This window comes from Gallinula chloropus (assembly GCF_964237585.1).
Source record: "Gallinula chloropus genome assembly, chromosome: 3".
Taxonomy (NCBI): domain Eukaryota; kingdom Metazoa; phylum Chordata; class Aves; order Gruiformes; family Rallidae; genus Gallinula; species Gallinula chloropus.
The window spans coordinates 73,371,979-73,399,868 of record NC_140087.1 but is presented as its reverse complement, the minus strand read 5'-3'; the positions used below and the strand labels follow the sequence as shown (position 1 = coordinate 73,399,868).

Here is a 27,890-nt window from a genome sequence, read left to right as displayed (position 1 = left end):
CAGAACACAGATTTAGTCCAAATCCCACAGCAGATTTAAAGAGCAAGGCACATCATATCTGACTGTGGGCCTGTGGACCCAGAAGGGAGCAGACAGCATGCTAAAGAGAGCAACCCTGGCCTGTGAGTTAGTCATCTTGGAATGTGGTTTGATAGTTTTGCTGATCGTTTTTCTTCCCTTGTTTTGTTTTAGCAACCAAACTTCAAGCAAAAATTTGTGGCTTTGCTGAAGAGGTTTAAAGTGACAGAGGAGGTAAGAAGCAGGAAAGCTGCCCCACCTGGCAGTGTCTCCTGCAGATGGGCAGGCTCCCATGCGCTGGGAGCACAAGGCATGAGCTGCAAGTGCTTGGGGATGTTACCAAAGGTGCTGTGAGGAATGGCATGGATCAGGCTTTGGCTTTTCCAAAGCTTCCTGCCTCAAGGAGTGAGCTCGGAGCCTCATTAACAACACCTTTCTGGTGGGAAGAGGGGCCAGAGGAGGAAGGGTGCTGTGCTGTCATAGACTGGCTGTGCCCCAGAAGCTGGCATTGCAGGGACAATCCTGGTCACGACTCAGAGCAGGCTGACACAGCCTCAGGTAGCTGGCCGTGGCTGGCAGCCTGCACTGAGTGTGCAGCTCAGCCAGTGGAGGTCCTCTCAGGTATCTTAACTCCCAGTAAGATGGGTGTCCATGACTCCTTCAGATGTCAAGCTCGTGGCACTCTCCTTTGGCCCAGGGACAGTACTGCTTGCTTTTTCCAGAGCCTGGATTTGGCTCTGTGAGGTGGGAGCAGTGCCATGGCATGCCTTGTGGCTGGGAGGGAGTTTGTATGTGCCTGGCCTGGGATGTAGGTGGCTCCACATATCTTCATTGCCCTCTGGGCTTGGTCCCACAGGTTCTGGACTCTGACCCTGTAGACCAGACCCAGGAGGTGGAGGAAGACCTGGGCTTGCTCTATGACAGCCTGGAGGAGTGCAACAACAGTGACAGCGGCCCGGAGATTGAGGACAATGAGAGTGTGCACAGCACACCCAAGCCCACCTTGAGGTAAGGGTTCTAGGGAGTCACAGGCTGACAGCACAGGCTGTGGGACCTGGAGAAATGCCTCTGACACTCTTCTGTTGCTCGGGCTAATGCAAGCGTTGTCTTGGCTACACTCCCATCACCATCTTCCATTGGGACCACTGAGCTCCTCACTTGCATATGCTGGTTAATAAACTCCAGTCTGCCCATTAAAACTGGCTTCCTTCACGTTTAGTCTCCTGTAATTTCCTGCCAGTCCACCACCTGACACCACTGACCTGCTTAGGCCCCCGCTCTTCCCAGCTGTTGTATCTTTCTGCTGACAGGCCTGGCTTTCTCAGGGCTCTCCACCCTGAAGCATGCCTGTCTTTTGAGCACTTTGTGACTGCTTGGGCTGGTCCTTGTGTCTCTGTGAGATCTGCATGCTGTATTCCCACCCTTTGTGGAGACATACAGATAGCTACCACCAACAATGTTCCTCACCCTGTTGCCCAAGCACCTGATGGCTTGACTTGCTCTGCCAACACTGCTGGCCTGGCACAGAGGTCTCCAATGGCCCATGCAGTGAAACCAGGCTTTTCTCCTGCTTTTTCTGTGTTTACCTGGCCTCTCTGCTCATGGCTGTTCTGTTTCTGTGCTGTCCTGTTGTGACAAAGTTGCTTTTTATTGTCTTTCTACTTGGTTGCCTAACAGCGTGCTGGGTATCATCTAGCCAAGCCAAGCTTACTTATTGTTATTTTTTTTCTATAGTTGTGTATTTAAATATAATTTGGATTAGTTTGAATCCCTGCTGAAGGTACAACATGACAGAAGTCATGTTTCCCACAAACCCACAAGTCATTGTGAACGAGACAGCAGGCACATGGGCAAGGGGCAGCTGCTTAGTTGGTCTTCTTGAACTCTGAAAGGAGTTTCATGTGGTCTCTCATCAAAGGCTTTAAAAGAAGCAGAGGTGCTGTGGGAGAAAAAGGAAGGTCTTTTTGTGGTCAGATGATGGTTTGTGTCTGTAAAGTGTGTAAAGCTTATGTAAACAGGAAGAAAAGTCTATTGAGAGTACTTAAATAGAGTTCTGCCAGTGCCAGCTTGCAAATATCTGGTTACTGGGAGAACATCCTAGAGTAAGAGCTGGTTTGGGCTTGTACCTGCCATTACAGTCTTCCTTAGGTGTTTGCTAAGGTCTCTGGTGGATGAACCCATTGGGCCCTAGGCTGGTTTTCACCCTGGCTTGGTGTGCTCTCGGGTGCCTCAGTTTCTGGCAGTGCTGAGTGTCTGTCCCCTTGAATTCACATCACTGGCTCCACATGTTTCCTCAGGAGCTGCCTGCCAAGGTCTCTAGCATAGCCTGTATGGGTCCAAGGCCCTGCACAGCCTTCCAGCCTTGCATTTAATTTCAAGGTGTGATCCTCACACCTCAGTCCAGGAAGGGCATAGAACTCCTTGAAAGAGTCCAGTGCAGGGCCACCAAGATGGTGGAGGGAGTGGAACACCTTACTTATGGGGGCAAGCTGAGGGATCTGGGCCTCTTTAGCCTGGAGGAAACTGAGGGGTGAGCACATTAATGTCTGTAAATATGTAAAGGGCGAGAGTCAGGAGGATGGAGCCAGGCTCTTCCCAGTGATGGATAGTGATAGGACAAGGGGCAACGGGTGCAAACTGGAGCATAGGAGGTTCCATGTGAATATAAGGAGAAACTTTAAACTGTGAGGGTGACTGAGCACTGGAACAGGCTGCCCAGAGAGGTTTGTGGAGTCTCCTTCTCTGGAGACATTCAAACCCGCCCTGGATACGTTCCTGTGTGATTTAGTCTGGGTGATCCTGCTCTGGCAGGGGGATTGGACTAGGTGATCTTTTGAGGTGTCTTCCAACCCCTAATGTTCTGTGATTCTGTGATTTATTTACTGTCATAGGCAGCCTTGCTAGGCACTGTGAAGGTCTCTGTGGAGCAAGGGTGAGAAGGTAGTCCTTAAGGGTGAGCAGCAGCCAGTGCCCTGGGTTGTGCCAGCCATGTCAGGAGCAGGTAGCCATCCTTTTCATCAACCAGGGAGGCCACACAGCTGTAGGCTGCTCCTGCACTGGGGCAAAGTGGAACTGGAACTGAGCCTTTGACTGAAAATCAGAGGTGAAGGAGCAAATGTCTCTACAGGTGACTGGGAAAGTGGACTGGGGGGCTAATGAACTGAAAACAGAAGGAATCTGTGTTTACCAAAATCTCACCCTGCTGAGACTCAGACTCCATCATGCTGATAGAAGAGCCTTTAATCTGAGCAACAAGGGAAGCTGGGAGCGATGGCTGTACAGGGTGGGGACTCTAATCCTGTAGCTCTGGTAAATGACAATGTCATGAAGCAGCTGGTCCTGGAGCCAGTGAGAGGAAAATTGAGCCTTGGCTTCTCCCAGCCAGTGTAGAAACACGGCTGCTGGAGAGCTGCTCTGTGCTGGGCACCATCATTGACTGAGATGAAATGTCCTTGTAGGAGCTGTCAAAGCCAGTGGCAGTGCTGTGCACCACCTAACAGATAAGGACACAGGAGAGTAACAGGAGTAGCCAGGACGTTCAGAGGTTTGTAGCCATCCCACAGAAAGCTGCAGGTACAGCCAGGTGAGGACAGTAGAGTAACGGTGGAGAAACCCTGGCAGAGGCCTCAGAGAACTGCTCGTGTGCCTCTGTGGCCACCCCTGGAAACCTGCAACCTGGTGATCCCCACCTGCACACCAGGGGAAGCAGGAGAAACTTTCTGGGAGGTAGTGAGCAAACACACACGTACAGCTCAGAAGGAAGCTGGCACCCATCTCCTCTGGGAGAGCCACGTGTTGCAGGTGGGCTGCCATCGCTCCAAGGGTCCTGGGAAAGCTGGCAGGTAAGGTCCAGTGATAGAGCCTGCTTGTTTCCTAAAGGCTGGTCTTTGAGCAGCCTGCAGGGTGTGGAGAGGCTCCTTGGCAAGTGGAAAAAGGGGGAAAAGGGGAAACAAATTTGGAAGCTCACACTGTGGCAGTGGAGACAGCTCTGCTGCCTCAAGGGAGTTCCTGTGTTGACGGCGGGGACTTGGGACCAGGAACTTGGAGTTGCACTCTGCAGTTCTACCAAAACATCACCTCAGAGACCTAAAGAAAGGCAAATTTAAGTGCTGGGGAACAAAACAGAGCATTGCTGTCTGCTTCTTTGTGCAGTATCATGGGCTTCAGAGCCTTGGGAAACAGGAGAGCAGAAAAGGAAAGTGAAAGCTGCCACAGCAGCAGTCAGAGGCAAGGAGCCCTCCCTGGAAAAGGGGGAGCAGAAGGGAAGGCAGGAGAAATCCATGGAAAGCCATGGTGGTGCACAGGAGGCAGAGAGACTCAGCAGCAGCACATTGGAGTTGTGGAGTTGACAGAGACCACGTGCCAGTGAGATGGGGCAAGGCGGTGATTCCTTACCCACGCTGCAGTGGTAGGGTGAGACCACCTGAGAGAGGAATCCTGGGCGATGGGGACTCTGCCTCCACCTCACCAGGGTCACAGGTTTAGGGTGTTGGTCTGGGTGGCCCCACCTTGTCCCCGCACCGTGTGGCAGCAGAGCGTGGTGCGTGGGGCTGGCGGGTCTGCTCCTGAGCTGCCAGTCACTCGGACACTTGGGTGTCTGGCCTTGGGTCTCACTGGGGACCTCTCCACGGTGCTCTGTGCTTGGGGACAGGCCGGCGGGAGCGCGCTGGGGTCGTGGTGACTTTGTTCCTCTCTTATTCCTGCCTTTTTCTCTCCCGTCTGTCTGTCTGTCCGTCCGTTCGTCTGTCTGTTTCTCTGCAGGCGTTTCTTTGAGGGAGTCTCTCATTCTGGTTCCCAGACTGAGATCGGCAGTCTGCACAGCCAGAAAGGGCAGGATCAAGAGTCGGGCAGCCCTGTGAGTTACACCACCACCACCACCACCACTTCTTGTCCCCTTCCCCTCCCCCAGCCAGCCCAGCATCCCCGCAGTGCCTGCAGCTCCCTCCGAGACCACAGCTCCTGGCAGCATCTGCCTGGGGCTGCTCCTTCCCTTCTTTCCTCTTCTTTTTCTGAGCTCAGGCAGGCAGGTAGCAAGGGGGGGGCATCCTCTGGGACAGTCCCAGGGGAACGCCGGGCTCCCCCGTGGGAGCATGTGTTCTGTGAGGCCGGGCACAGGTCCTTGGCAGCCGCTCTGCTCAGGGTGCTCCATCCTGCTCTGACCCCACTCCCTGTCCCCCAGGGCGAGGCAGAGAAGCGGAAGCCGGGAGCGCAGCGACCGCAGGAAGAGCCGGGAGTGGAGATCCCTGCAGTGGTGAGTCTGAGCTATGGGATGTGGAGTAGGGCTGGAGCTCCCTCCGGCTTCACCTTGCTTTCTGGGGGACCAGAGGTGCCCAGCAGCCTGGGAGAAGGGGTGCTGGGGGGGATGAGTAGTTTGGGCCTGGAGAGCAGCAAGAGTGGAAGGAGGGTTAGGGTCTGCAGGAGATGGAGCCAATCCTCTTAGAGGCCCTGCAGCCTTGGCTCTCCATCAGGGCCACCAGGCCTACCCTGATGGGGACACCCGTGGGTGCAGGGGGAGCGATGTGTGTGACGTAACTGTGTGTGACCCTCAGGAGCTGGCTGCAGAGGAGCCGTGCTCACGGCTGGCCCCCCCAGAGGCTGCCACAAGGGAGGGCAGTGCGGACAGGCTGGCTCAGCTGGGGCCTGGGACCAAAGCTGAGCTCCCCGGTGCCGTGTCCCCCAGGTAAGGCGGCTCCATGCCCTGTGCCAGGGCTGAGAGGGCTCACCTCACGTTGGCTCCCTGGAGTGAGCAGGGGCTTGGTGGAAATGGGATTTCCTCAAGTGTTGCCTCTGCTGCTTCTCCCTCACAGCAAGGCGGAGAGCAAGCAGCTGTGGCGTCCCCGCAGCACCTCTGTGAAGGACCGGCAGAGCTCAAAGGGACAGGGTGGCCGCGCCAGCAGCCTGGACAGCGAGAGCTCGCCGGACTCATGGCACAGCACCCAGGTGAGGAGGCCCTGGAAGCTGCCTCACCTGGGGGCTTCTCGCTCGAGAGCACTGCCAGGCCCTCAGCCATGGGCAAAGTGGCCAAGGCAGCCAGCTGGGGTCAACTTCCTTGGTGACACTCTCACAGGTGCCCCGAAAGTCTGTTTATGATCAGCTGAACCAGATCCTGGTCTCAGATGAGCAGCTTCCTGAGAGCATCGTGCTGGTGAATGTTGCTGAGTGGCAGGGCCAGGTGAGTAGGCGTGATGAGAACCGGATGCACAGGGGGAGCAGGGTTCCGGGGGACTCTCCCAACCGTGCCTGGGCGTCCTAGGGAAGCTGGCACCAGCTGTACCCTCCTCTCCCCCAGTGTGGCCCTTTCTTCTGGGAGACGGTGCCTTTGCACAGCGCTAAATACACACAAACCCGGTGTGGCTCCTCCATCACGTGCCACACACCAGCACCGCTGGATCCTCGAAGCGTGATGCCCTGAGCAGTCCCAGAAGGGACTGGTTAACAGACTGTGCCTTTTACCCTGCCAGGTCCTGGCTCCCAGTGGGCAGAGCTTAGGTGGGTGCCCTGGCAGAGGTGCCAGGCTTCCACTGCTGGCACTGGGCCCTGGGAAGAAGCACAGGGGCCATTTCTCATTCAGGGATGGGAGAGCATAGCCCACTGCTCCCAGGGAGCGTTAACTCGTTGTCAGAGCTGGAGTCTCTGGACAGGGGGGCATGTGAGGCTCTCCTACCTCATGCTGATCACCGTCATGTTTGCGTGAGGGTGGACCCACGCCCAGATAAGCTCCTGCCTCCCCCATGCTTGGAGGAGTTGCCTGCCAAGCACTGAGCAGGGCCATGTACATGTGTGCGAACATGGAAGCAGCAGTTATGTACAGCACTGGCCAGATCCCACCAGGATCCTGCACCTGCACCCAGAAACAGTGCTGGAAAACCAAGGCAGGGTTTGTGGCAGAAGGCGGCTTCCCAGCGAGAGGCAGAGACCCCAAGCCACCCATCCTTGGCATGTTCCTGCACTGGCTCTTGCCCTGGAGGAGAAAAAGGAGAAATGTCCACTCCCAGACCCTACCGTGGCACCATCTCAGCCCCCTTGTCTAGAGTGCCTGTTGTACCACTGCTCAGCTGCATGCTAACAGCTGAAGAGGCTCAGGAGGACTTTGGAGTGCCACAGTGGGAGAGCAAGAGAAGGGACCAAGCAGAGGGGGACTGAGCCTAGGTCTGGGCCCTGCTGTGGGGTGGCAGGATTTAAATCAGAGGGTCCCTGAACCAAACCTTTAATTTGAAAGAGCACAGCCAGGTTGCCCTTGCCATCACAGGGTGTGGTGGGGACCGCTGTGCATAAAGGTGGGAGCAGGAGGCTGGAGCAGTTTGGTAGGAGTGGGGGTGCTTGGGCACGCAGCTGGGGTGATGGTTTCAGCTTCCCTGCACGCGTGGGTAGGGCCAGGGACCCCAGCTCCAGCACAGAGGCTGGGACAGGCGTGGGCTGGTGCTGGCCAGCACTGCCACAGCCTCCCCAGGGCGCCTTAACCCAAGCTCTCTGCATTGGCAGTACGTGAGCGAGCAACTCCAGGCACACAAACAGTTGGTTGTATCCACCTGCTCTGTGGCGGACATCCAGGCAGCCTTCAACACCACTGTCTCCCGCATCCAGCGATAGTGAGTACAGCCTGACGGCTCCCTGTGACCACAGGGAAGGGCTGGGAAGGGCCCTGGCTCCCCTGGGGCTCATTAGGACCCCTTGGGATTGTGGACACAGCTGTAGGAGCAGGTGTAGCTGGGATAAGTGGGGTGTCCTGGTGCTGGTTGTGCCCACAGTGGCACTCAGCAAGCTGGGAATTGTCAGCAGTGGGTTTCTGATGCTGGGTTGGCCGGTCTGGCAGGGCGTGTTCCCTGCCGCCCGACCCACCTGCTGAGCCACTGCCCGTCCCTCACAGCCCCCTTTTCTCTCCCTTTGGCAGCTGTAACTGTAACTCCCACATGCCTCCCCCAGTGAAGGTGGTGGTGGCGGGGGACCAGAGCTACCTGAGCATTGTCCTCCGTTTCTTCGTGGAGCAGCTGGCCAGCAAGACGCCCGACTGGCTCAACTACCTTCGCTTTCTGCTTGTGCCGCTGGGTAAGAGCTGCTGCAAGCCCAGCCCCAGGGTTGTCCCCTCCCCCCGTTACCGCCCCGGGGTTCCCCATCTGGAGCCAAGGGTTCCCTTCCCACCTGCAGGCTCTCACCCTCTGGCCAAGTACCTGGCCTCGGTGGATAACAAGTACAGCACTCTCTTCCTGGACACGGCGTGGCGGGAGCTGTTCAGCAGGGCTGAGCCACCCGTCGCAGGTAAGGAGCGGGGCAGGCCCGGCCCGGCAGCGCCCTGGAGCGGAGCCCAACTGCCACCAAAGCCCTTGCCGCTCTCCTTTGTGCCCGCAGACACAGTGGACATTGCGGGGCGCGTCGCCCAGTTCATTGCCGGAGCCAGCCTCTCCCACCAGCTCCCCATCTCTGAGGCCATGCTGACCTACAAACAGAAGAGGTGAGCGTGGCCCTGGGGTGCCTGAGCTGCCTCACGTGGCCCCAGTCTGGGCTGAGCCTGGGACAGGGCTCCGGGAGATGGGGCACGAGTGAGCGAGGTCCCGTGCTCTGCTCTGCCGGCGAGCAGCGCGGCGCCGAGGGGAGCCGGGGTTCCACACCACGAGGCCCGCAGCGCTATTCCCTGCCACCCCCTGGTGCACTCGGCCCCTCCAGCAGCTGCGGGCTGTGACGGCCCCAGGAGTGGGGACCAACTGCCGGGGCTGGGCTGGGCTGGGGGCCGCAAGCCAGCACCATGCTGCCCGGGGGTTGACGCTCATGTTCCAGCTGCGCTCTCACCTCTCCCTTCTCTTGGTTTCTGGCACCCAAGGAAGAGAAGTCTCTATTTTGATTTTTATATCAGGTATTGGCTTGTGCTTGCTGTGCCGCTGCCTGGCCCCCCCCCTCCCCCCTTCCCCCTCATGTACGTCCATCCCTCTTGCTGTGCAGAGGAGCCATGACCCCCAAGCAGGGCATGGTTGCCCTCCCGCATGCAAGCCCTCTCCCAGCACTGGAGGGGCCAATTCCTTGCCTCCTTGTGTAGTGTGCCCTGTGCTGCCATGTCGGGGATAGGGGGTCCCATGGGAGGGAGGGCAGAGGAAATGGTCCCGGTGGCCGTGAGCCAGCGCTGGCCCCTGCCAGCGTGGGGGGTCCCTGGGCCACCAGGCTAGTCGCATGGCACTCTGTGCTCAGCACATCCAGACCCTGACCAGCCTCTCTTCCTTGTGCAGCCCCGATGAAGACTCCTGCCAGAAGTTTGTACCCTTCGTGGGGGTGAGTGTGTTGAGAGGCCAGCGGGCAATTTGGCCTGGGAGGAAAGGGGTAGTGCACAGCCCTGCTGATGCCAGGGATCATCTGACTCATCTGTCCTTGCAGGTGGTAAAGGTGGGCCTGGTGGAGCAGTCCTTCAGCGCCTCCGGTGAGTCCCTGGAGACCCACAGCTCCGTTCTCCACTGTAGGGACACCCTTACCAGTATCCCCCAGTATCCCCTGACCCACACTCTTCCTTCCCAGTGGACTCGGATGATGCCACAGTCTGCACCCCCTCCTTGCTGAGCTCAGCACCAGCCACTGGTGGAGCATCTCCCTATGGCAAAGAGACCGTGAGCACCCCACCACCCTCCCCGTCTGTCAGCAGTGGCCTCTCGGGCGCTGGGTAAGGACCCCCATGTTCTGAGGTGGTGGGTGCTGGGGTGGGGAGGATTTGAGGTGCTGCCTGGCCAGGCTGCCGCATCCTGGTGCTGCCGGTGCCGGCTGCAGCTGGGCTGTGGGGAGGGAGAGGAGGGAGTACAGCACCCATCTGCTGCACGGTGCTGCCCATCTCGCACAGGTCTCTGAGCCCTGGCGTGGAGGTGATGGGCCTGCAGGTGGACTACTGGACAACACAAGGGCTGGACAGGAAGAAGGAGGGCGAGAAGCGGGAGACGGGTATCAAGAACACGCTCAAGAGCAACTTCCGCTCACTCCAGGTCAGCCGCATCCCCAGCACGGGGGAGCTGGTGCCCCCCAGCACCATGGCCATGACCGTGGTCACCAAGGAGAAGAACAAGAAAGGTAACCAAGCCCACCCGGAGGTGATCTCCATCAGCGGGGCCACAGTCCATTGCAAAAAGGGTATGGGGGGAGCCCACAGGAGGGCAGAGCTGCCACCTGGCCCAGGAGGGGCCAGTCAGTGCTGCCAGCCCAGCCTGGGGTAAGGGCTCCCACCCAGGGCCGGGTGGGGACATCCTAATTTTGGCTTTGTCTGTCCTCGGCCCCAGTGATGTTCCTGAGCAAGAAACCAAAAGAGAAGGACCTAGAGCCCAAAAGCCAAGTCATCGAAGGGATCACGCGCCTCATCTGCACAGCCAAGCACCAGAACACCATGTTGCGAGGTGAGGGACCCGCAGGGCTGTGGGTGTCAGTCCAGGCAGCGCAGGCTGCCCGTGGCAGGGCTGTGCCTCACTGCGCCCTCCCCTCTCAGTCTCCATAGATGGGGTGGAGTGGAACGATGTGAAGTTTTTCCAGCTGGCAGCACAGTGGCCAACACATGTCAAGTACCTCCCTGTGGGCATCTTTGGCTACTCAAAGAGTGTGTGAGATGCAGGGAGAGCCCTGGGATGGAGCTGCGGAGTGTCGCAGGAGGAGATGGAGACACGGACATGCTCTTGTCCCCTCTTCTGCGGCCCAGCCCCTGCCTGCTCTGCAGAGGAAGATACCACACCCACACTGGTTCCTGTGGGCCAAGAGCTGTGAAGGTGAGGCCAGTGAGACCGGGTCCACGCACCCTCCGACACCAGCCAGGGCACCACGCCATCTGCCTCCCATGACCCCAACAGCAGCCTGGGACAAGGGTTGGCACCAGCCCACAGGGACCCGGAAAGAGCTCCAGGCCCTGCTCTCCCCAGAGGCACCTGCCAGGCCAGCTCCCCAGCCACCCAGGGCCCCAGCTGGGCTGGGCCCAGGCACGTTCCCTAATGCTGGAGCCAGTGGGATTGTTCCTGCCGGGGGGGGTGGGGGAGGGAGGGAAAGGGCTGAGCAAGGGCCCGTCAACCCTGTAGCAGCCCTCGCCAGCCCCACTGCCAGCCTCACACTCCTGTACCCGGCCCCGCGGGGCTGAGCCACAGCGGCTTTTCTATCCCCGCTGCAGCCCCGCTGCTGAGGCTGGCGTAGCGCTGTTGAGGCTGTCCCCAGGCTGCTGGGGGTCACCCTCATCTCCCCATCCCTTCCCGACCAGCCCTGCCCCGCGGTGCTGCCAGCTGGAGGTGTGCCATGGGGGCACCTGGTTTTTTTTTTTTACAAGATTCTATTTTTTTTAAATTTATTGTACGGTTACTTTTCGGGATTAATTTTAATAAATTAATGCTGGTACCATTACGGTGGGGGGAGGGCGTGTGTGTGTGTGTGGGGGGTGTGTGTGTGTATCCCTGTGTCACTCCATGGCTGAGGAGAGACCTGAGAGAGCTGTGTGGGGTTGCTACCACCACTCCAGCAAACTGTCAGGGCTGCCTGGGCACAGCAACCAGGGCTCTAACCCGGCCCCACTCCCAACCATGGGCTACCTGAGCTCTCTGACAGACCAGGAACTGGGACAGGGGAAAGCTTGTCTCATTTATTGACCCAGGTAGCCCCTCCCCACCCCGCAGAGGCCACCCAGCCCGGTCAAGGCCCTGTCTACCTGAAGGTGGAAAAAGTCTGCCTCCTTTCGGAAGAGGCTGGGCTTGCTGCCATCTTGATTTCTACAGTCTGGAAAGCAACCTGGGGCTGAGCCTGTGAGGTAGCAGGTGCTGTGGGTTCAGCAGAGATGTATTCCAGGACATGAGGCCTCTCCTCCTGGCGCCGAAGATAGCCCTGGTTCAGGAGGTGCAGGACACAGGACAGCACATCCACGCTGTGGCAGGAGAAGCTCAGGAACTGCAGCCCTGGCCCCAGCTCACCCTTCTGACAGGCATCGATCACCTACAGCAGCAAGGGAGCCCCATGCTGCAGTCTGGTGTGGCACAGCACCCAGGGGCCCTCCCCACCCCAAAAGCCCTCCATACCCTAAACACCAGGTTGTCAATGTGGAGCTGCTTCTCCACCTTGAGGATGCGGGTGATGAGGCAGCAGAGGACGTTCCTCTTCCTTTCCAGGGCGCTGACCCCAGCCCTCTCTGCCCGCAGGTACCTCTGCCGGGGCAGCAGCCTCAGGCAGCGGCCAGAGGCCTGGGCCAGGGCTGCCTGGTTCAGCCGCAGCACACCTGGAGCTACACCCAGCTCGGGGTCAGCCGAGCCACGAGCTGGGCCCTGAAGGAGCCCCAGGACACACGGGTGGCTGCTGGACCCAGCCCTGGGCACGCTGCTGCTGCCCTCACAGGCATCAGCGCCACGCAGCAGCCGCAAAGGCAGCCCCTGGGCCTGGTCCCCAGCCCCTTCCCACAGAGACCCACGCACAACACAGAGCCCCAGTCCCGCACTGCCACCCCCCCAGCCCCGCACATGGCCCCAGGCCCCAACTCCACGCACAGACCTGTTCCCTGAGCACCCGCAGGCTGCCCCAGCCCACCTGCTTCCCCTACAAGCTCGGGCACCCCCACCCCAGCACCCACGCGGGGCTCAGGGTGGCACCTCCCCGGGGCACCCCAGCCCCACACTCACCTCCCGGCGCACAGCTCCGCACCAGGATGCCCTCATCGTGGGTCAGCGGCGTCAGCGCGTGCTGCACCAGGTCAGCAGGGAGCCCCGTGGCCCGCAGCAGGGCCTCCACAGCCACCTCCTGGGGGAGGGCGGAGAGGGGAACAGCCAGCTGAGCACCCCGGTCGCAGGCCCGGCCAAACAAGGCGGGGGCTGTGCCCTGACTGGAGACTCGGCCAGAAGGGAGGATACGGCCCGGCTGCGCTCCAGCCGCTGCCGCCTCCCGTGCCCACGGCGGCCCCGGCTCCTACCTCGGCGCTGTTGAAGCTCAGCAGGACGTACATCTGCAGCGTGGAGACGTGGAGGACACAGTCACCGAACTGCAGCTCCGCATGGCCCAGCCACGTCCACTGCAACCGCCGGGGCTTCGTGCACTCCCAGGCCAGCTGGCTCTGGCCTGCCAGGCACAGCCTCAGCAAAAGGGCCGGGCTCCAGCCCCTGCCCGCAGTGCTCCCAGGACCATTCCCCCCCCCCCCCCCAACTCCTGCTGCTCAAGGCTGAGCTGCTGCAGGGGGCCTGGGCCCCGCGAGACCCCCAGGCACACGCGCCAACGACACTCACTCTGCCTGCAGAAGTCGGCAAACTCGTGCAGGGGGGAGCTCAGGGCCAACGAGAAAAACCTCCCGGGCTCATCCATGTAGCAGAGCGGGGAAACGGGCCAGCAGCGCGGGGACAGCGCCTGCACCTTCACCTCTGGCACATCCGCCAGCGGGGCCGGACCCAGCGCCTGGGCACGAGGGCGGCTCAGGACGGGCCCCGGGATCCCTGTGAGCAATGCGGGCGGCCCCCAGCACCCCCACCCAACCGGCACCCTCACCTCGTCCAGGCCCGTGCCCAGCTCCAGCAGCTGCCGGTCCCTCTCCTGCAGCTGGAAGAGGTGAAACTGCTGCTGGAGCTCCTCGGACTCCACCAAATTGCTCAGCATCCCTTGGGGGAAGCGGCTGGGGAAGCACTGCCCAATCTCCTCCACGACGGCCCCTTCCAGCCAAGACGGCCCGTGCGCCAGCAGCCGGTCCCCCAGGTAGTGCCTGCCACGACCACCGGCGCCAGGTCAGGGGCTGGCCCGAGCCCCGTGGCCACTGGCCACCAGACAGGACACAGAGACGGCCCCAACCCTGGCCTCACCCCAAGGTGCACGGGCCCAGAAGCACCCGCCTCCCCAGCACCAGCCAGGAATGTGCCCCCAGGGACTGGCAGCACCCAGGGGCCCTCACAGCCTTTCCCTCCGCGCCAGAGCCAGGGAAGGTGAAGTGGGAGCACCGCTGCCACATCAGTCCGAGCTCAGCCATGGCCCCGGCGCTGCCTGCGCCTCCCCCACCACGCGGCATCACGTCTCACCGCGCCAGGCCCTCTGGCCCCACGGAGACGCAGCACCCCTCACCGGTAGAAGTGCTCGAAGGTGTGGGCGAGCTCCAGGCCGCTGAAGACGACGAAGGGCTCCAGCATCTGCTGCAGCCACCGCAGCGGCCCCGCGCCGCCTGCAGCCCTGTGGAGGTCCTGGATCTGCCTGTCAAGGTAGCGGGCAAACTGCTCGCTCACCTGCGGAGGGACAGGGCTGGCTGAGGAGGGGGTTCACCGGGTAGCCACGGGGCCAGGCTGGGGGAGCGTGCTGGGGGGAAGCAGCTGGGAAACCCTGGAGCTCTCGGGCAGGCGCTGAGGGTGCCCAGGCACAAGCCCCAGGCAGGAGCGGGCTGCGGCTGGGGCCACGCCATGGCAAGCACCACACACCTGCAGCCGGGCACCATCCGGGGCCGCCACAGGGCAGAGCTCCGGGGCTCCATGCGGGCAGGGGGCCAGGTCACCACCCACCCAGAGCTCGCCCTGAGGCTGTGAGCCAGGCCAGGCTCCGCAGCCTGAGGCCAGGCCCAGGCACTGCCATCATGCTCCCTTGACTCACGTGCAGGGTGGTAAGGAAGGAGAGCTGCAGCAAAGCCCCCGCAAAGCCCTGGCCCAGGGCCAGCACGAAGGAGGCCTGCTGCCCAAAGAGCTCCTCCGTGGCACGGCGCAGGCGCTGGTACAGCCCGCAGTAGCGCTCCACGAGGTCCGGCGCCTGCCCTGCTGCCTCCAGGAACCGCTGTACCTGTGGGACACACCGCAGGAGAGGTGAGCCCTACAGCAGGGATGGCCTCTGGGGATGTCCCCAGCCCCGCTCCACCAACACCAACCACCTGCTCCCTGGCCAGGGGCTGATCAGAGGCACCAGCACTGCCAGGGGCTACGCAGAGCCCAGGGAAAGGTGGGTGCATGGCCCCGAAGGCCGGGCAGGGGCTGCAAGGGCAGCAGCACAGCAGCAGCCCAGCAGGGAAGAACTAGCTCGATGCTGTGCCCTGCTGCCAGCCACAGCACCAGCCTGACCCCAGGGCTAGGCTGCCAAGTGTGGCAGGGCTGTCCCCACACCCCTCTGGACCCTGTGGAGGCCAGGGACAGCCCTGTGCCCTCTCTATGCTCCCAGAGCACTGCTGGGCCCTGCTAACTCCCCCTACACCCACCCAGCGTGGGGTCCCATGCGCCCTCTCCACCCCCCATGGCCAGACCCGCCAAATTCTACCTGCCGCTGCACCACACCACGCCAGCACCGCGAGATGCCCCACAGGCTGCTTGACTTCTCCACCACCTTCACAGCCCTGGCCGGCACCTCCTTGTTCTTCCCCTCCTTCCCGTCTGCTAAGGGAAAGCCCAGGCTGAGCACACTGACCACCAGCAGCCTCTCCCCGCAGGGCACAGGGCAGAGGACATGCACGAGCCTTCCCAGGCTCGGGGGCCTCCTGTGCCACGGGGCCCTCCCCACAGCTCCCCAGGGATACCCATGGCCACAGCCTGTCACTCGGGACCACCGCCTCCCCTGCCCCGCGGGAGGGCAGCCCCTCGCTCACCAGCTGCTCTTGCCTCATCTGGGGCTGGGACACCGGGGTCCACGTGCACCAGCAGCTGCGTCAGGCGTCGCACACGGGAACCAAAGACGTCATCGCGGCTCGCGGCACGGCGGGGCAGCTCCGTGCTCTCCAGGTACTCGCTCAGCAGCCAGGCCAGGGGGCTGATGCCATTGGAGTCTGCGAGGCCAAACAGACTCAGAGCGGGGGCCTTGGCCTAGGGCGCAGCGTGGATGTGCCCAGCCGAGCACGGGGTACCTGGGCTGGTGATGCTCTGCACCAAGGGGTTCACCAGGGCCTCCCAGCACGTCCTGCCCAAGGCCCGGGCCGCCTCATCATCGGGAAGGAAGCGGTCAGCAAAGCCCTGCTCGTGCTGCAGCACCCGGTTCAGCCTGAAACGGAGACCGGGCAGCACATGGCACTGCCAGGCACCTGCCAGCGACCGGGGGACTCCCCAGGACAGCAGAGTGCCACGGCTGCTCCCTGCCCTGTCCCTTGCCAGGCGCAGCAGCTCAGCAGCCCCACTCGCCCCCGGCAGCCAGGGCCCTTTGCAGTCCCTGGGCCCTGCCTGCACCTGGCCTTGGGGCTCTTGCAGCCAAACAGGGTGGCTGCGCTGCTCCTGTGGCCACAAGATCCTGCCTGTGCCACACAGACCTCAGCCAGGCTGGGACAGGCCACCCCATGCAAGCACCTCTCTGGTGGGTTAGCTGTGCCCACCTGAAACCCAGGGGGACCCCACGGTGGCCCTGGCCCTCTAGGACTGCTGGGAAACAGGGAGAAAGAAGGGCCCGTCCCTGTCCAGGTGGAACACCTGGCCACTCCACTCTCAGCCAGCAGTCCCCTCCTGGGCTGCCAGTACTGTCCCCCCCAGCCCGGGGACATGGGGGAAGCACTGGGGTAGCCAGGAGACAGTTCACCTGCCAAAGAGCTGCAGCAGTTGCCCCCGGTCCTGGCTGATCTCCTGGCACCAGGCATGAGCCCGAGCGGTGCAGGAGAGGAACGTCCGCCGGCACAGCTGCTCCTTGAAGATGGGCCAGAAAGTGGGCCTGGGACCCAGCACCTCGATGCCACGCACGCGTGTGTCAATGCCACCCTACGGGACAGCGTGACCCTCAGCTCCTCGGGCACGGCCCTCGCACCCCCACGGCCAGCTCCCAGGCCCGGCGCCCTGCTCCCTACCTGCTGGCACCGCTTCACCCGGATCTGGATGACGGGCCAGAAGCGGGTCATGTTCTCCAGCAGGATCACTCTGCTGTCCGAGGGCAGGATGGTCACCTGCAAGGAGGCAGCAAGCCCTCAGCACACCAGGCCGTGAGCGCCAGGCACACTGCACGCCCCGCCAGCCACCCCCACTAAAGCCCCTGTGTGTCCCCCGGCAGCCCCTGCACACCAACCCCAGCCCTCAGCACCTACAGGCTGCGGGCTCCAGCAGCACAGCTCCTGCCATCCCCACTCCCCCATGGGACACCAGGGTGAGACCTTCCCAGGGACCAGCCCGCTGCTCCCACAGGTCCCCACAGCCTGAGCAGCTGAGCGAGACTCACCGCGTTGAGCTCAGTTCTGACGGTGGCAGGGCTGTCTCCCCCCAGCACCACAACACGGGCCGGCATGTAGCTGGAGTCCTCGCTGGCCACCAGCATGCTCATCTCCCTGCAGAGCAGCAAAGACAGTGCCACCCCGCCATCCCCACCTCCCTCCCTCCCCAGCCACCCCCAGCCCCACGCACTGCTGCCCACATCCAGCAGCCTCCAGCACGGGGACCACTGGGACAGGGCGTGCCCACATCCCCAAAGCCCTCTCCTCCCTGCACAGCTGCAGGTCCTCCCGGCCCCAAGGCCCCCCACATCTCCAGGCCCAGCCCCACCTGACCACCACGCCACACTGCATGTGCACAGTGATGGAGTGGGACCCAGTGCTGCCGTTCGACTCCCAGTAGGTCTTGGGATTCCTGTCCGTAAGCCTGCTGGCCCGGTGGGGGTTGGAGGAGACCTGCACTTTCTCCCAGCACTTGTCCTCCTTCACCTCCATGCTGGAGCCTGCAGCGAGAGCACCCGCAGCCTCCAGCCATCAGGCGGCACGTATCAGGCACGGGGCTGCAGCTCCCGCTCCCCACACTCGCCTCGGCACAGGTTGCGCAGAAAGACGTCGAAGAAGGGGATGCTGATGGGCTGGTGGCTCCGGCGGTGCTCCTCAATCTGCTCCAGGACCAGCTACGGGACGGGCGAGGCTCTTACCAGGGGCCCCACGTCCTCCTGCCCTCGCCCGCCCCGCAGCAGGCAGAGAGCAGGCGGCTACCCCCAGTGCCAGGGATGGCTGGGGGGCCCCAAGACCCAGAGCCCGGGCGCAGCAGGGCCTCCCCAGGCCCACCTGGATGCAGCCGGCCAAGATGCTGGTTGTCAGCTTCTTGTAGAGGCTGGCGTACTTCTCACAGTCCATCACCAGGTCGAGCAGGGCTGGTGCCAGCGACGGGGCCGTGCTGTGCTTGTCCAAGGCTTTGGACAGTGCCTCGCGAGTGCCCGCGCGGCACAGCACCACCGCACAGTCCTTGCTGGCCGTGGCCAGGCGGTGCAGGAAGCCAACAACCTCCAGCACCACCTGCGGAGCAGGCAGCCCTGAGCGGCCCGGCTGGTGCCAGGAACCCCCCAAGTCGCAGCAGTGGGACGCTGCACCACCCCATCCCCTCCGCCCGACACCCCAGCAGCACCCGCCAGAGCCTGGCCAGGCACGGCACCGGGCATGCCAGCACCGTGAGGTGGCACAGCCACTCCCCACCTTTCCCAGCGCACTGGCCACAACGGGGCCGGGCTGCTGCAGGCAGGGACCCCGCTTCACCCACACCAGGCCTGGCAGATGCACGGCACAGCCGGCAAAGCCGCCCCTGCCTGACGTGAATCCTGGGGCACCCTCACCTCCCGGTCGCTGCTGTGGGCGCTCAGGGAGGACAAACAGGGCTCCACACACTCGTGCCAGGGCAGTGCATCCTCCTGGTAAGCGTCCAAGAACTTGTTCAGGATCCTGAGTGACAGAGGTGGCCCGCTCAGGCTGGGGCACACAGACGGCCTTGCTTCCCTGCCCCACCGGGAAGGAAGGCCGGTGCCCCCCAGGCCAAGGCTCCCCAGGCACTCTGGACGTCCCATCGGCACCCACATTGCCCAGCCCTCACACACCCCCACCAGCACCCCAGCACACAGCTCTGTCCCCATGTGGCCTTGTGCTCCGGGACACCCCGAGCAGCACACACGTATGTGCCGGGGTACACCTGCCCCTGGCAAAGAGCAGCTCCGCCAGGACCCCAAACATGTGCCATGCCCCCAGCATCACCACAAGCACTCACATGCTGGCCACAGAGGCCCCAGACCCCTACCAAGTCCCCCAGACCCACCTGAAGATGCTCAGGCTTGCGACCTTCTCCACCCCCAGCAGCTCCAAGCTGCGCAGCACCAGCCTGAAGCACCTGTGGTCCTGCAGCAGCTGTGCCACCTCCCCAGAGGCGACGGGGCCTTCGCCGCAGAGCTGCCGCTCCAGGGCCACCACCACATCCTTGGACGAGATGTCATCCCCCAGGCTGCCCAGCAGCATCCGCACGTCCCTCAGGTCCAGGGTGGGGGCTCTGCCTGCCACGACAAGGACACCGGCGCCTCGTCCCAGCACTTGCTCCAGAGGGGCGGCAGCTCTGCCCGCTGCCTCCACAGGGCCGTGGCACGGCGGGGCACGCAGGCAGCACGCTACCTGCTGTCTCCGGGCCCAGGGGCAGCCGGTGCTCCGCGAGGCGGTTGATCGTGCCGAGGGCCAGCACGGCGTGAGGGCCGCCAGCGCTCTGCCCGTCCCACCAGCAGCTCCGCAGCACCGTGGGGAGACCGCAGCTCAGCAGCTGCTCTGCCAGGCCCCGGTGGCCATCGATCAGCATGTTCACCACCAGCAGGCCGTTCCGCACGCCCGAGGAGCCCCTGCAGGGACACAGCGATGTGGGTGCCTTCCGCCCCAAGCACGCAGCCTCCCTGCACCCACAAGCCACCTGCCTGCCCTGCCCGCCACACCCCCGCGCAGGGTCCCCCCCGCCCCCAGCAGCCGTCCTCGCTCTGTCCCTACCCTGGTAAGCTCTGCATGGTGCTCAGGGCAGCAGGGATGGCACTCAGCAAGCTCGCCGAGCCCTCGCTGGAGGCAGAGCCAATGCTGGCAAAGATCTCCCGCATCATCTGCGCGTCGGCACGGTTCAGGGGCAAGGGCGTCCCACCGGACCCTCCCGGCTCTCCGGCCGCAGCTCCCACCAGCACCTTCAGGGCCTGCAAGGCCAGCAGCCATCAGGAGGGCAGAGGCATCTCCACCACTCTGTGCCAAGCCCGTGCCCCGGCCTGCCCACCTACGGCATCCCCTCCGCCGCACTCACCGCCAGGCCAGCCTGCTGCACCAGGGCGGAGGTGCTGTGCTGCTGCATGCAGGCCAGCACAGCCCGCACACCACCCTCCGTGGCAAACGGCACACGCCAGTCAGACTTTGCCAGGAGCACGGCCAGCAGCCGCAGCGTCACCACCACCACGGCCTTGTCTGCCGCCTCAGTGCTCAGCAGCTCCGCTGCCGCCTTCACCAGCTTCTCCCTGCATGGGAAAGGACGCCTCAGGAGGAGCCTCCTGCCCCATCAGCACCCCACAACCTGACAGCCACCTTCTCCCTGCAGCTGGGTCAGCCCCAGGAATGAGACTGCCTGGGACAAAGGGACACGCGACCCCATGTCTCTTCTGGCTCAACACAGCAAGGCATGAACACACCAGCTTTTCCGCTCCCACCGCTACCTCCCACACTCCAGTACTGCCCCCCACCCTGCCAAAGCAGCCTTCCCCAGGCAGCAGGAAGGGAGCACAGCACCCCACGGCTCACCCAACACTCCTGGGCCCCAGCCTGCCCTGGCCTTGGCTGACTTGCTTCTCAGGCTCAGCCTCCTCCTCCAGCATCTTCAGAACGTGCCTGAGCCCAGCTAAGCGCAGCCCCACCACTGAGCTCTGGAGCGCATCCAGCACGGCTGCAGCTGCGGCCAGCCAGCCCCTCTCGCTCAGCCCCTGGGAGCTGCCCAGCACTGGTGGGAGAGAGGCAGGGACACAGGCATGAGGGTGGCACTAACACCTCCAGCAGCTCTCAGGGCGACAGGTACCCACAAGCTCCCCCCTCCTCAGGTGACCTCTGGGTGCTTCGGACTCCCACGCCCTCCCAGAGCCTTCCTGTGTCCAGGCACCAGAGCCGCCTCCAACGCAGTCACGTGCCACGGCACGTAGCGGGCAATTACCTTTCATCTGCTCCTCTGTCACCCCTGGGCAGAGCAACCCTTCCCGCTCGAGGAGCTCGCTGAACAGCTGGGAATCCGACTCCGTCGCTGCCGCGGGGGCACGGGGCAGCACTGGGGCTGCGGAGGCATCTTCCTTCACTCCCTGGGCCCTCGTGGCTTCAGGGCTGCTCCCGCAGCCGGCGCCCTCTGAGGACGCCATCGTGCTCCCCCCACCGTCTTGCCTGGCTCCCCTACCGAGGAAGTATTTGGCGTAGACGTGGGAGCCGCGCAGGTCACGCTGAGTGCTGCCATGGCACCGCTTCTCCAAGACCTGCAGCACCTTCTGTGCCAGCTCTGCAGGTACCGACAGCTGGATCAGGGCTTCTTCCTCCACCTCCAACAGTTCGAAACATGGGGGTCAGGTTAACCCCACACACTCGCCACGGGCACCCGTGACAGCCAGTGCCGGAACGGGCAGAAAGGCCGGCGGTCCCCAGGGCCATTCTGCACTGCCTCCTTCCCCAGGCTGTCCCCAACCATCTACCACCAGACTGCACTCACCAGCCAACTGCAACCAGAACCACCCATGGGCTGTCACCCCAAACCTCACCGGACACGCTCCCTCGCCCGGGGTCGCGGGAGGCTGTGTTTCCTCTCACGTCTCGTCACCCCTTTGCTGTGCCCAGTCCCGTGCGCTTTCGCCATCCCCCACTCACCCACCCTCCCATTTCAGTCCCTCTTCAGCCCCATTTGGGCTGTCCCTGCACAGCTCACACCTGGGCTCTCCTCCTCCAGGGCCTCTCCCTTCCCTAACCTCCCTCCCACTTCATCATGGCAGGCCCATACCTTCTCCCCCTGCTCCTGCTGGATCAGAGAGGTGATCTCTTTCTGCTCCTGAGCTTCCAGCTTCTTCACGAAGAAGAGCAGCTCCCACCACTCAGCGCGACTCAGGGCCTCTGCAGCCTTGGCTGGCTGCTCCCCCAGGTAAGGCAGGGAGTACAGCCCCCCAAAGGGCTTGCAGAAAAACGGCTGTGCAACTGCAGGAGAGCAGGGCAAGGAAGGGCACCGTCAGCTCTGCCAATTCCCCCATCCTCTGCTGCCCACCCCACGTTCCCCACGAGGGAAAGAGCTCACGCGGAGAACTGATCCCCACTGTCCCACAGTCTGTTGTGGGAAAGGGAGGTGACAGGAGGGCAGCCAGAAAGGGGGAACATGCTGGGAGGAGACCCCAGAAGCTGTAGAGATGGGCATTACCATCTTCACTTGAACCTCTTTGGGCTGTAGAACAGAAAAAGCACACTCTCAGAATGGGCACCCCCAGCTCACGGCTCCCCCAGCCCCGTTCCCACATGCCTGGAGCAGCCAGGACAATCTGACAGCCAGCACCACCAGGACCTGCGGTGCCAGTGTGTAGCTGCAGAAGGGTTGGGGAGAAAAGCTTCCGGCCTGACAGGCTGCTCACCTGCTGCCACTTTGTGGTTGTGCGTCAGAGCGGACAACTTCCCCAGACCCTCGTGCTCCTCTTGCCCCGAAGGGCCAATGATCTCCACCATGTGCCAGTGAACCCAGTACGTACAGCCCAGGGCTTGCCAGTACACCTGAGGAGGAGAGCCCAACACATACCCTGCCTAAACCCTGCTGCTCCCGTGCAAAGCTGCACGCTTCCTGCGGCACAGGAGGGCAGACGGACCCCCGGACAGCCCCTGCCCTCCTAGCAACGGGTACCTGCACAGGCGGCATGCCGTTGTTGCTCTGGCGGAAGTCCCCCTCGTCACCCGCGCTGACCTGCTCGTAGTCCTCCAGCATCCGCACCCGCATCCCGCGCTCCAGCGTCGCCTGCACGTACTCCACGTAGCTGCTGCGGCTCGGGAAGGCTGAGCGCGTCTTGAAGGCGCTGGGCTCTTTTGGTGGAGGAGGGAGGGCTGCCTGAGCGGTGGTGCAGGATGTCACCCCGTGCCGGAAGATGGAACGGGTGTTGCGCGGCCGCAGGTCCTGCTGGGGCAGCGGCTCCGGCTTGTGGTGGTGGTCCCAGCCCATCACGTGCACCAGCTCCAAGATGAGGTTTGCCATGGCCATGCTGAACTCAAACTCCTGCGCCACGCGGCTCCCCTCCTCAGCAAGCGCACTGGGCGCAGCGCAGTCCCGCTGCTCCCCTCCCTGCTCCACGCCACCGCTGAGCTTGTCCATGAGGGAAGTGACGCGCAGGTAGCGCTTCACCAAGACAAACAGCAGCTTCCCAGGGATCTGCAACAAGCAGGGCTGTCAGACTCCCCTGCAGAGCACCTCCACCCCCAGCTCTCCCCGAGCCACCAGCTCACCCAGAGTTGGGCTCCCCTGAGAGCTCTGGACCAGCAGCCCACCCTCTGCTCAGAGACACGGCTCTGCATGTGCGTCCCCACCACCCCCAGCCCCAAGACAGGCCCAGGTCTCCCAGTACCCGCTCCTGCTTAGCTGCCCATTGCCGACCAGCCTCCTCTCCCAAACAAGAACAGCAGCTTTCACCCACCACTCTCACCCCTCCTGAACCCCTATACCCACAGGCCCAGGGCTGGCAGGGCCTGACGCTACCTGGGGAAGGTGAATCCCCTCAAAGGACATGCAGTGCTCCTCTGAGGAGGTTGTCTCAGCAAACAGCTCCAGCAAGGTGTAGCGACTGTCGAAGTCCATGTGCTGCTCAATGCCATCCTGTTGGCTCAGGGACAGCAGGACAGAGGCCCAGCTCCCTGCAACAACCACAGAAACCCTTCAGGCCCCCTAAAGACAACCCTCAGCCCCACCCTCCATGTTCTGCTCCATAGAATAACACTGCATTTTTCCACCCCTAAAGCTGGAATATTCCTCCAAAGCAGCAACCCCAAATCACACTCTCCAGGGAATAGAAAAGTTACGTTTTAACCTGGATCACCCCCCATCTGCCTCGCTGGACAGTCATGTGAGCTCGGGCACTAGGATGGGGAAAGCCAGAGCTCTGGTGGGACACACCACCACCAGCAACCTGCCAGGTGCAACCAAGGCCCCACCAGGCACTTCCGAGCCACAGCAGCTCCTCTCAAATGAGAGGACCAGGCCTCCACCCACCAGGGCCTGAGGAAGGGCTCCCTACCAGGAGCAGGCCAGAGCCTTTCCAGCTGACAGCACCCAGCAGACACACCCCAACACCCCGACAAGCCCCCTGGCACAAGTCCTCCTAGCAGCTAACCGGCGCCCCAGCTCAGGAAGCTGTCAGGGAAAAGAGCTCCCTAAGTCTTGGAGCACCACAGACAACTACGACCGAGGAGCTGCTTGGAAGGTCCAGCCCCATTCCTCCCCCGCGGCCAACAAGCCCCGAGACACCCTGCTTCCCAGGCACCCCACACCCACAAAAGGGCTGGCGCCCCTCGGCTGCCCAGCAGCACCTCCTCAGCAGCTCTGAGCAGCAGCAACGGCCCCCACCTGCATCATGTGCAGCCAGGGCCCTCAGCATCTTGCCCGCACTGCAGCGCACTTGCTTCTCCCTGTGGCACAGCATCTTCATCAGCAGGTCGAGGGCTCCCGTCTCCTTGAAGGCACCCGCCAGGCAGCCAATGCCGGCGTACGCGCTCAGCACGTGGATGGTGTTGAGGACGGAGGACTCGGGGGCCCGGGCATCGGACATCTGCCGGCCAGCTCGCTGCACCAGGCTCCTGACGTCAGCCTTCATCTCCAGCAGCGAGGCTTCGTCCCGCGGGACGTCTGCAGCCAGCGGGCTGGCCGCCTTCTCCTCTTTCACCCCCTGCCCGCCCAGCTTCCTCTTGCCCAGCAAGGCCGGGCAGCTGGCACAGGCCTCTTCTGCAGACATCCACAGGGAGATGTTCTCCGGCTTGGGCTCTGCACAGGAGGCGCCGCTGCCTCCCGCCGCTCTCTCTTCCGAGCTGACGACACTCCACTGGATCAGGTACTCGGGCTGCCCATCGTGGCCCCGCCGCTGCCGGAGCAGCTCCTCCGGGTAGGCTTGCAGCTTGGGCCCAAGGTGCACAAGCAGGTTGCCATTATGCCTCTCGTTCACCATGACAGGAGACACGCCTGCAGAGACAGAGGGGAGGCAGGAGCTGGGGAGAGGTGACCGAGGCTTGGGCTTTGCTATGGCTAGCACTTTACGATCCTGTGGGTCGCAGTGCTTTTAACGTGGCAGCGTACCAGAAATACAAGGTACTGCTGTACAAGCTGCACTGAAGGTCAGCGCTCTAAGAGCTGAAGATGACCAGACTGTTAAAGTCTGAGTGATCGCTCGCTTGCCGGGTGGAGAATCGCACACATGTGGCGACACTGGGGCAGGACACGCTGACCTTTGGATCGCGCAATGGGCTGTGGCAACAGCGGGAACGGGGACCCCCCAAGCCGGGCAGCTCTTCCCGGGAAGCCTGGCCCCGAGCTGACGGCGCTCCCGCAGCCCGGCGGAGTGCGCACGCCGGCCCCGGGCGCCCGCGCAAGGTCTGTGCCGAGAGCTCCGCTGCACAGCGCCCACCCGGGCCGGGGAGCGCGGCCCGGCAAAGGCCCAGGCGCTGGGCACCCCAGAGGCGGGCGGGCGCGGGCTGCCCCCGGTAAAGCTCCTGACGTGCGCGGCCCAAGCGAGAAGCGCCTGGCCCTGCCCGGGCCGCCTCACCTCGGGGCTCCGGTGCCGAGGTCCCCCGCAGGGCTCTCTCAAAGGAAAGGCCCGGGGCCGCCCCAGGGTGGCTCCGCTCCCTGCACAGCGGCGCCGGGCCGCCGGCCTTCCAGCACCGCTCCCACACCGCTTCCGGGTTCCTCAGCGCGCCTGCGCGGCGGCCAGCCCGGACGGCAGCCGCACCAGACCAAGCTTCCTCCGCCAGCCGCCCGCACCGGAGAGGGGAGCCGGGGCAGTTGAGGAGCGAGGGGAGCTGCATGGAGCTGCGGGCGCGGGGAGAGCTGGGGTGGCACTGGAGGGGCAGCAGATCAGGGCGGGGCGGGACAGGGTGGGCTAAGAGGCAGCCGAAGCAGGGGTTGGGGGCCGGCAAGGGCATGACCAGGGCTGGGAGGGAGGGAGGTCTTGGTCGCCCAGGTTGGCAGCCACCTTCCTGCCTTCCCACGGGGCTGCCCACTCGCCTTTACTGCTCCACACGCTGAGGGTGGGGGAAGAGCCCAGCTGTCTGACACTCAGGCTTGGCACAACGGCGCGGAGCTCTGTTTGACCCCACTGAGAAACCCACCCAAGGCAGCCCGTAGCCCTGGCAGCCCAAATCCTGACGGGATGAAAGCAGACGAATGTGTCCAGTGAGGAACGCACCCCCTGAAGGCACCCCACATAAAAGACAGCGGTAACATGACAGCAGTGGCAAGAATGCTTTATTGGGCCTTGACATCACTCCTGCACTGAAACCCGTGGAAGGTTGACGTAGCTCTTCATGGGTGGGAGAGGCCTGATCTTACGCCCAGCCCAGCCACCCTTACGATGCCACAAGCCTGTGTGTGGGCGCTTGCCTAGCCAGCGGTTCCGGCCCGCCTTCCCGATCACCCGCTTGTTGTGGTCGATGTTGGACACACGACCCACTGTGGCCACGCACGTCTCCAGCACCTGAAAGACAAAGCAGAGCTTCAGGCCTACCTGGGGACACACAGCTGAGTGCCCGGGTGGTCAGGTCAGGGACAGTATGACTCCTTTACCTGCATATGCCTCTTGGAAGGCAGCTGCACGATGGCTGTCCCGTTCACTTTCCTCAGCAGCACCCCACAAGTTCCTGCAGCAGACAAGAGGAGCAGGGGCAGCTGCCCTGAGCAGCAGGACAAAGCATCCCACCCTATGGTGAGCACACCCCCATGCTGGGTACTCCCCAAAGCCCCTGCCATTGCCCTTCACACAGCACTTCTTCCTGAAGACGAGACCTCACGGCATCACCAGGAAGCGATGGGGCAGGCTGCCCCTGCCTCTCTGGAGGGATGTTCTGCACCCTTAACACAGGGAGAAGAGAGGACAGAAAACTCCCAACCACTCAAAGCGGTGCCCCTCTCTCTGCACTAAGCCAAACCCAGCCACAGATAGCGGGACAGTGCCCTGAGACGCACCAGCTGCTCGGATGTACTGCGCTCCCTTCCCAGGGTGGCTCTCCAGGTTGCAGATCAGCGTGCCCACCGGCAGAGCCCCCAGCGGGTAGGCATCCCCTTCGTTGGCCGACACTGGAAGACAGGAGCAGAGAAGCCGGGCAGGAAGCGGCCGCCAGGCCTCGGGCAGGGCCAGTGCCGCCACCCCACACCCCGGCTCACACCTGCCATCCTGCCTATGTGAGAGGAGTTCTGGATGACGTCCCCCGGCTGCATGTTCTCCGTGGCAATGATCCAGCGCTTCCGATTGCCGCCGGCCACCAGCGCGATGTCAGCCGACCTGCACGGGGAACCCACGGCAGGCGGCCAACGGGGGCTCAACCACACACGGCCCGACGGCACCCCCAGGCCCGAACCGGCGCCCCGGGCTCACCTGCACGGGTCGTACCGGACGCTGATGACTTTCTCCGTGAAGGGCTGCTGCGGGGCCCCCTCCTCGTAGCGCAGCCGCTGGAAGTCGATCATGCGGTACCGGCGCTTGTGTCCCCCGCCGATCCCCCGGACGCGGATGCGGCCTGCGGGGTCAGGGGAGCGGCTGCAGCCGGGCCGGCGCTCGGTTCGCCCGCCGCCCGGGCCCTGCCCGCCCGCCCCCCGCCGCCCACCCACCTGTGTGATCGCGGCCGCCCGTCTTCTTCATGCCGACGGGCCGCACCGTGTACTTGACCCGGCACTTCCACATGGGGTCGGTGGTGCAGCGGGGCGCCGAGCCGCTCAGCCCCCGGCAGGCAGCCGCCAGCGCACCGCAGGGCGGGGGCGCGGGCGGCGGGGGGGAGGGCAGCAGCGCGGGGAACCGGGCGCGGCGCGGCAGCCCCGACACCACCAGCGCTCCGAGAGCGCGGCACAAGCCAGCCACCGCCATCGCCACCGCCGCTACTGCGCCTGCGCCGCGGCGGGGACGGGGCCTCGGGGCGGGAGGGGCCGTACCGCGGGAGGCGGCGGGCTCGCCGCTGGGTGGCGCGCCTTTGCCGGCGGGGCAGCGGCGGCGGTGGCCGCGGCCATGTTGGATTTAAAGGGGCTGCGGCGCTGAAGGGGTGGGCG

At 63.4% G+C, this 27,890-nt stretch overlaps 3 protein-coding genes across 3 annotated transcripts in view; 1 reads left to right on the top strand and 2 right to left on the bottom strand.

Moving 5' to 3' along the window:
- Positions 1-10,614, top strand: part of LOC311190452 (phosphofurin acidic cluster sorting protein 1-like) — a 71,300-nt gene extending 60,686 nt beyond the window's left edge. The window contains exons 8-24 of the mRNA XM_084262366.1: positions 193-252; positions 875-1,026; positions 4,780-4,873; positions 5,198-5,269; positions 5,568-5,698; positions 5,826-5,958; positions 6,086-6,190; positions 7,501-7,607; positions 7,910-8,064; positions 8,164-8,274; positions 8,365-8,467; positions 9,234-9,276; positions 9,379-9,421; positions 9,517-9,658; positions 9,833-10,056; positions 10,263-10,376; positions 10,466-10,614. Of these exons, the coding sequence (XP_084118492.1) occupies positions 193-252; positions 875-1,026; positions 4,780-4,873; positions 5,198-5,269; positions 5,568-5,698; positions 5,826-5,958; positions 6,086-6,190; positions 7,501-7,607; positions 7,910-8,064; positions 8,164-8,274; positions 8,365-8,467; positions 9,234-9,276; positions 9,379-9,421; positions 9,517-9,658; positions 9,833-10,056; positions 10,263-10,376; positions 10,466-10,581 (1,905 nt within the window). The 3' untranslated portion in view covers positions 10,582-10,614. The remainder of the gene's footprint in view (positions 1-192; positions 253-874; positions 1,027-4,779; positions 4,874-5,197; positions 5,270-5,567; positions 5,699-5,825; positions 5,959-6,085; positions 6,191-7,500; positions 7,608-7,909; positions 8,065-8,163; positions 8,275-8,364; positions 8,468-9,233; positions 9,277-9,378; positions 9,422-9,516; positions 9,659-9,832; positions 10,057-10,262; positions 10,377-10,465) is intronic.
- Positions 10,615-11,633: 1,019 nt separating this feature from the next.
- On the bottom strand, positions 11,634-24,807 carry LOC311189614 (cullin-9-like; the record flags this gene model as incomplete). Its single annotated transcript, XM_084261302.1, has 30 exons — positions 11,634-11,940; positions 12,024-12,226; positions 12,618-12,735; positions 12,905-13,050; positions 13,215-13,380; positions 13,471-13,681; positions 14,035-14,192; positions 14,551-14,733; positions 15,202-15,314; positions 15,527-15,703; positions 15,782-15,915; positions 16,441-16,616; positions 16,703-16,798; positions 17,068-17,173; positions 17,388-17,559; positions 17,643-17,733; positions 17,891-18,118; positions 18,433-18,538; positions 18,906-19,137; positions 19,253-19,470; positions 19,613-19,806; positions 19,911-20,118; positions 20,399-20,594; positions 20,802-21,174; positions 21,606-21,817; positions 22,035-22,058; positions 22,243-22,378; positions 22,506-23,024; positions 23,349-23,503; positions 24,213-24,807. The coding sequence occupies 30 exons, from the start codon at positions 24,805-24,807 to the stop codon at positions 11,656-11,658; spliced, it is 5,931 nt and encodes a 1,976-aa protein (XP_084117428.1). The 3' UTR covers positions 11,634-11,655.
- A 1,274-nt stretch (positions 24,808-26,081) lies between these two features.
- On the bottom strand, positions 26,082-27,753 carry MRPL2 (mitochondrial ribosomal protein L2). Its single transcript, XM_084261766.1, has 6 exons — positions 27,459-27,753; positions 27,226-27,367; positions 27,017-27,132; positions 26,817-26,927; positions 26,418-26,491; positions 26,082-26,328 (listed from the first exon to the last, which is right to left on the bottom strand). Exons 1-6 carry the CDS (start codon positions 27,709-27,711, stop codon positions 26,116-26,118), a joined length of 909 nt encoding a protein of 302 aa, XP_084117892.1. The 5' UTR covers positions 27,712-27,753; the 3' UTR covers positions 26,082-26,115.
- Positions 27,754-27,890: the final 137 nt, after the last annotated feature.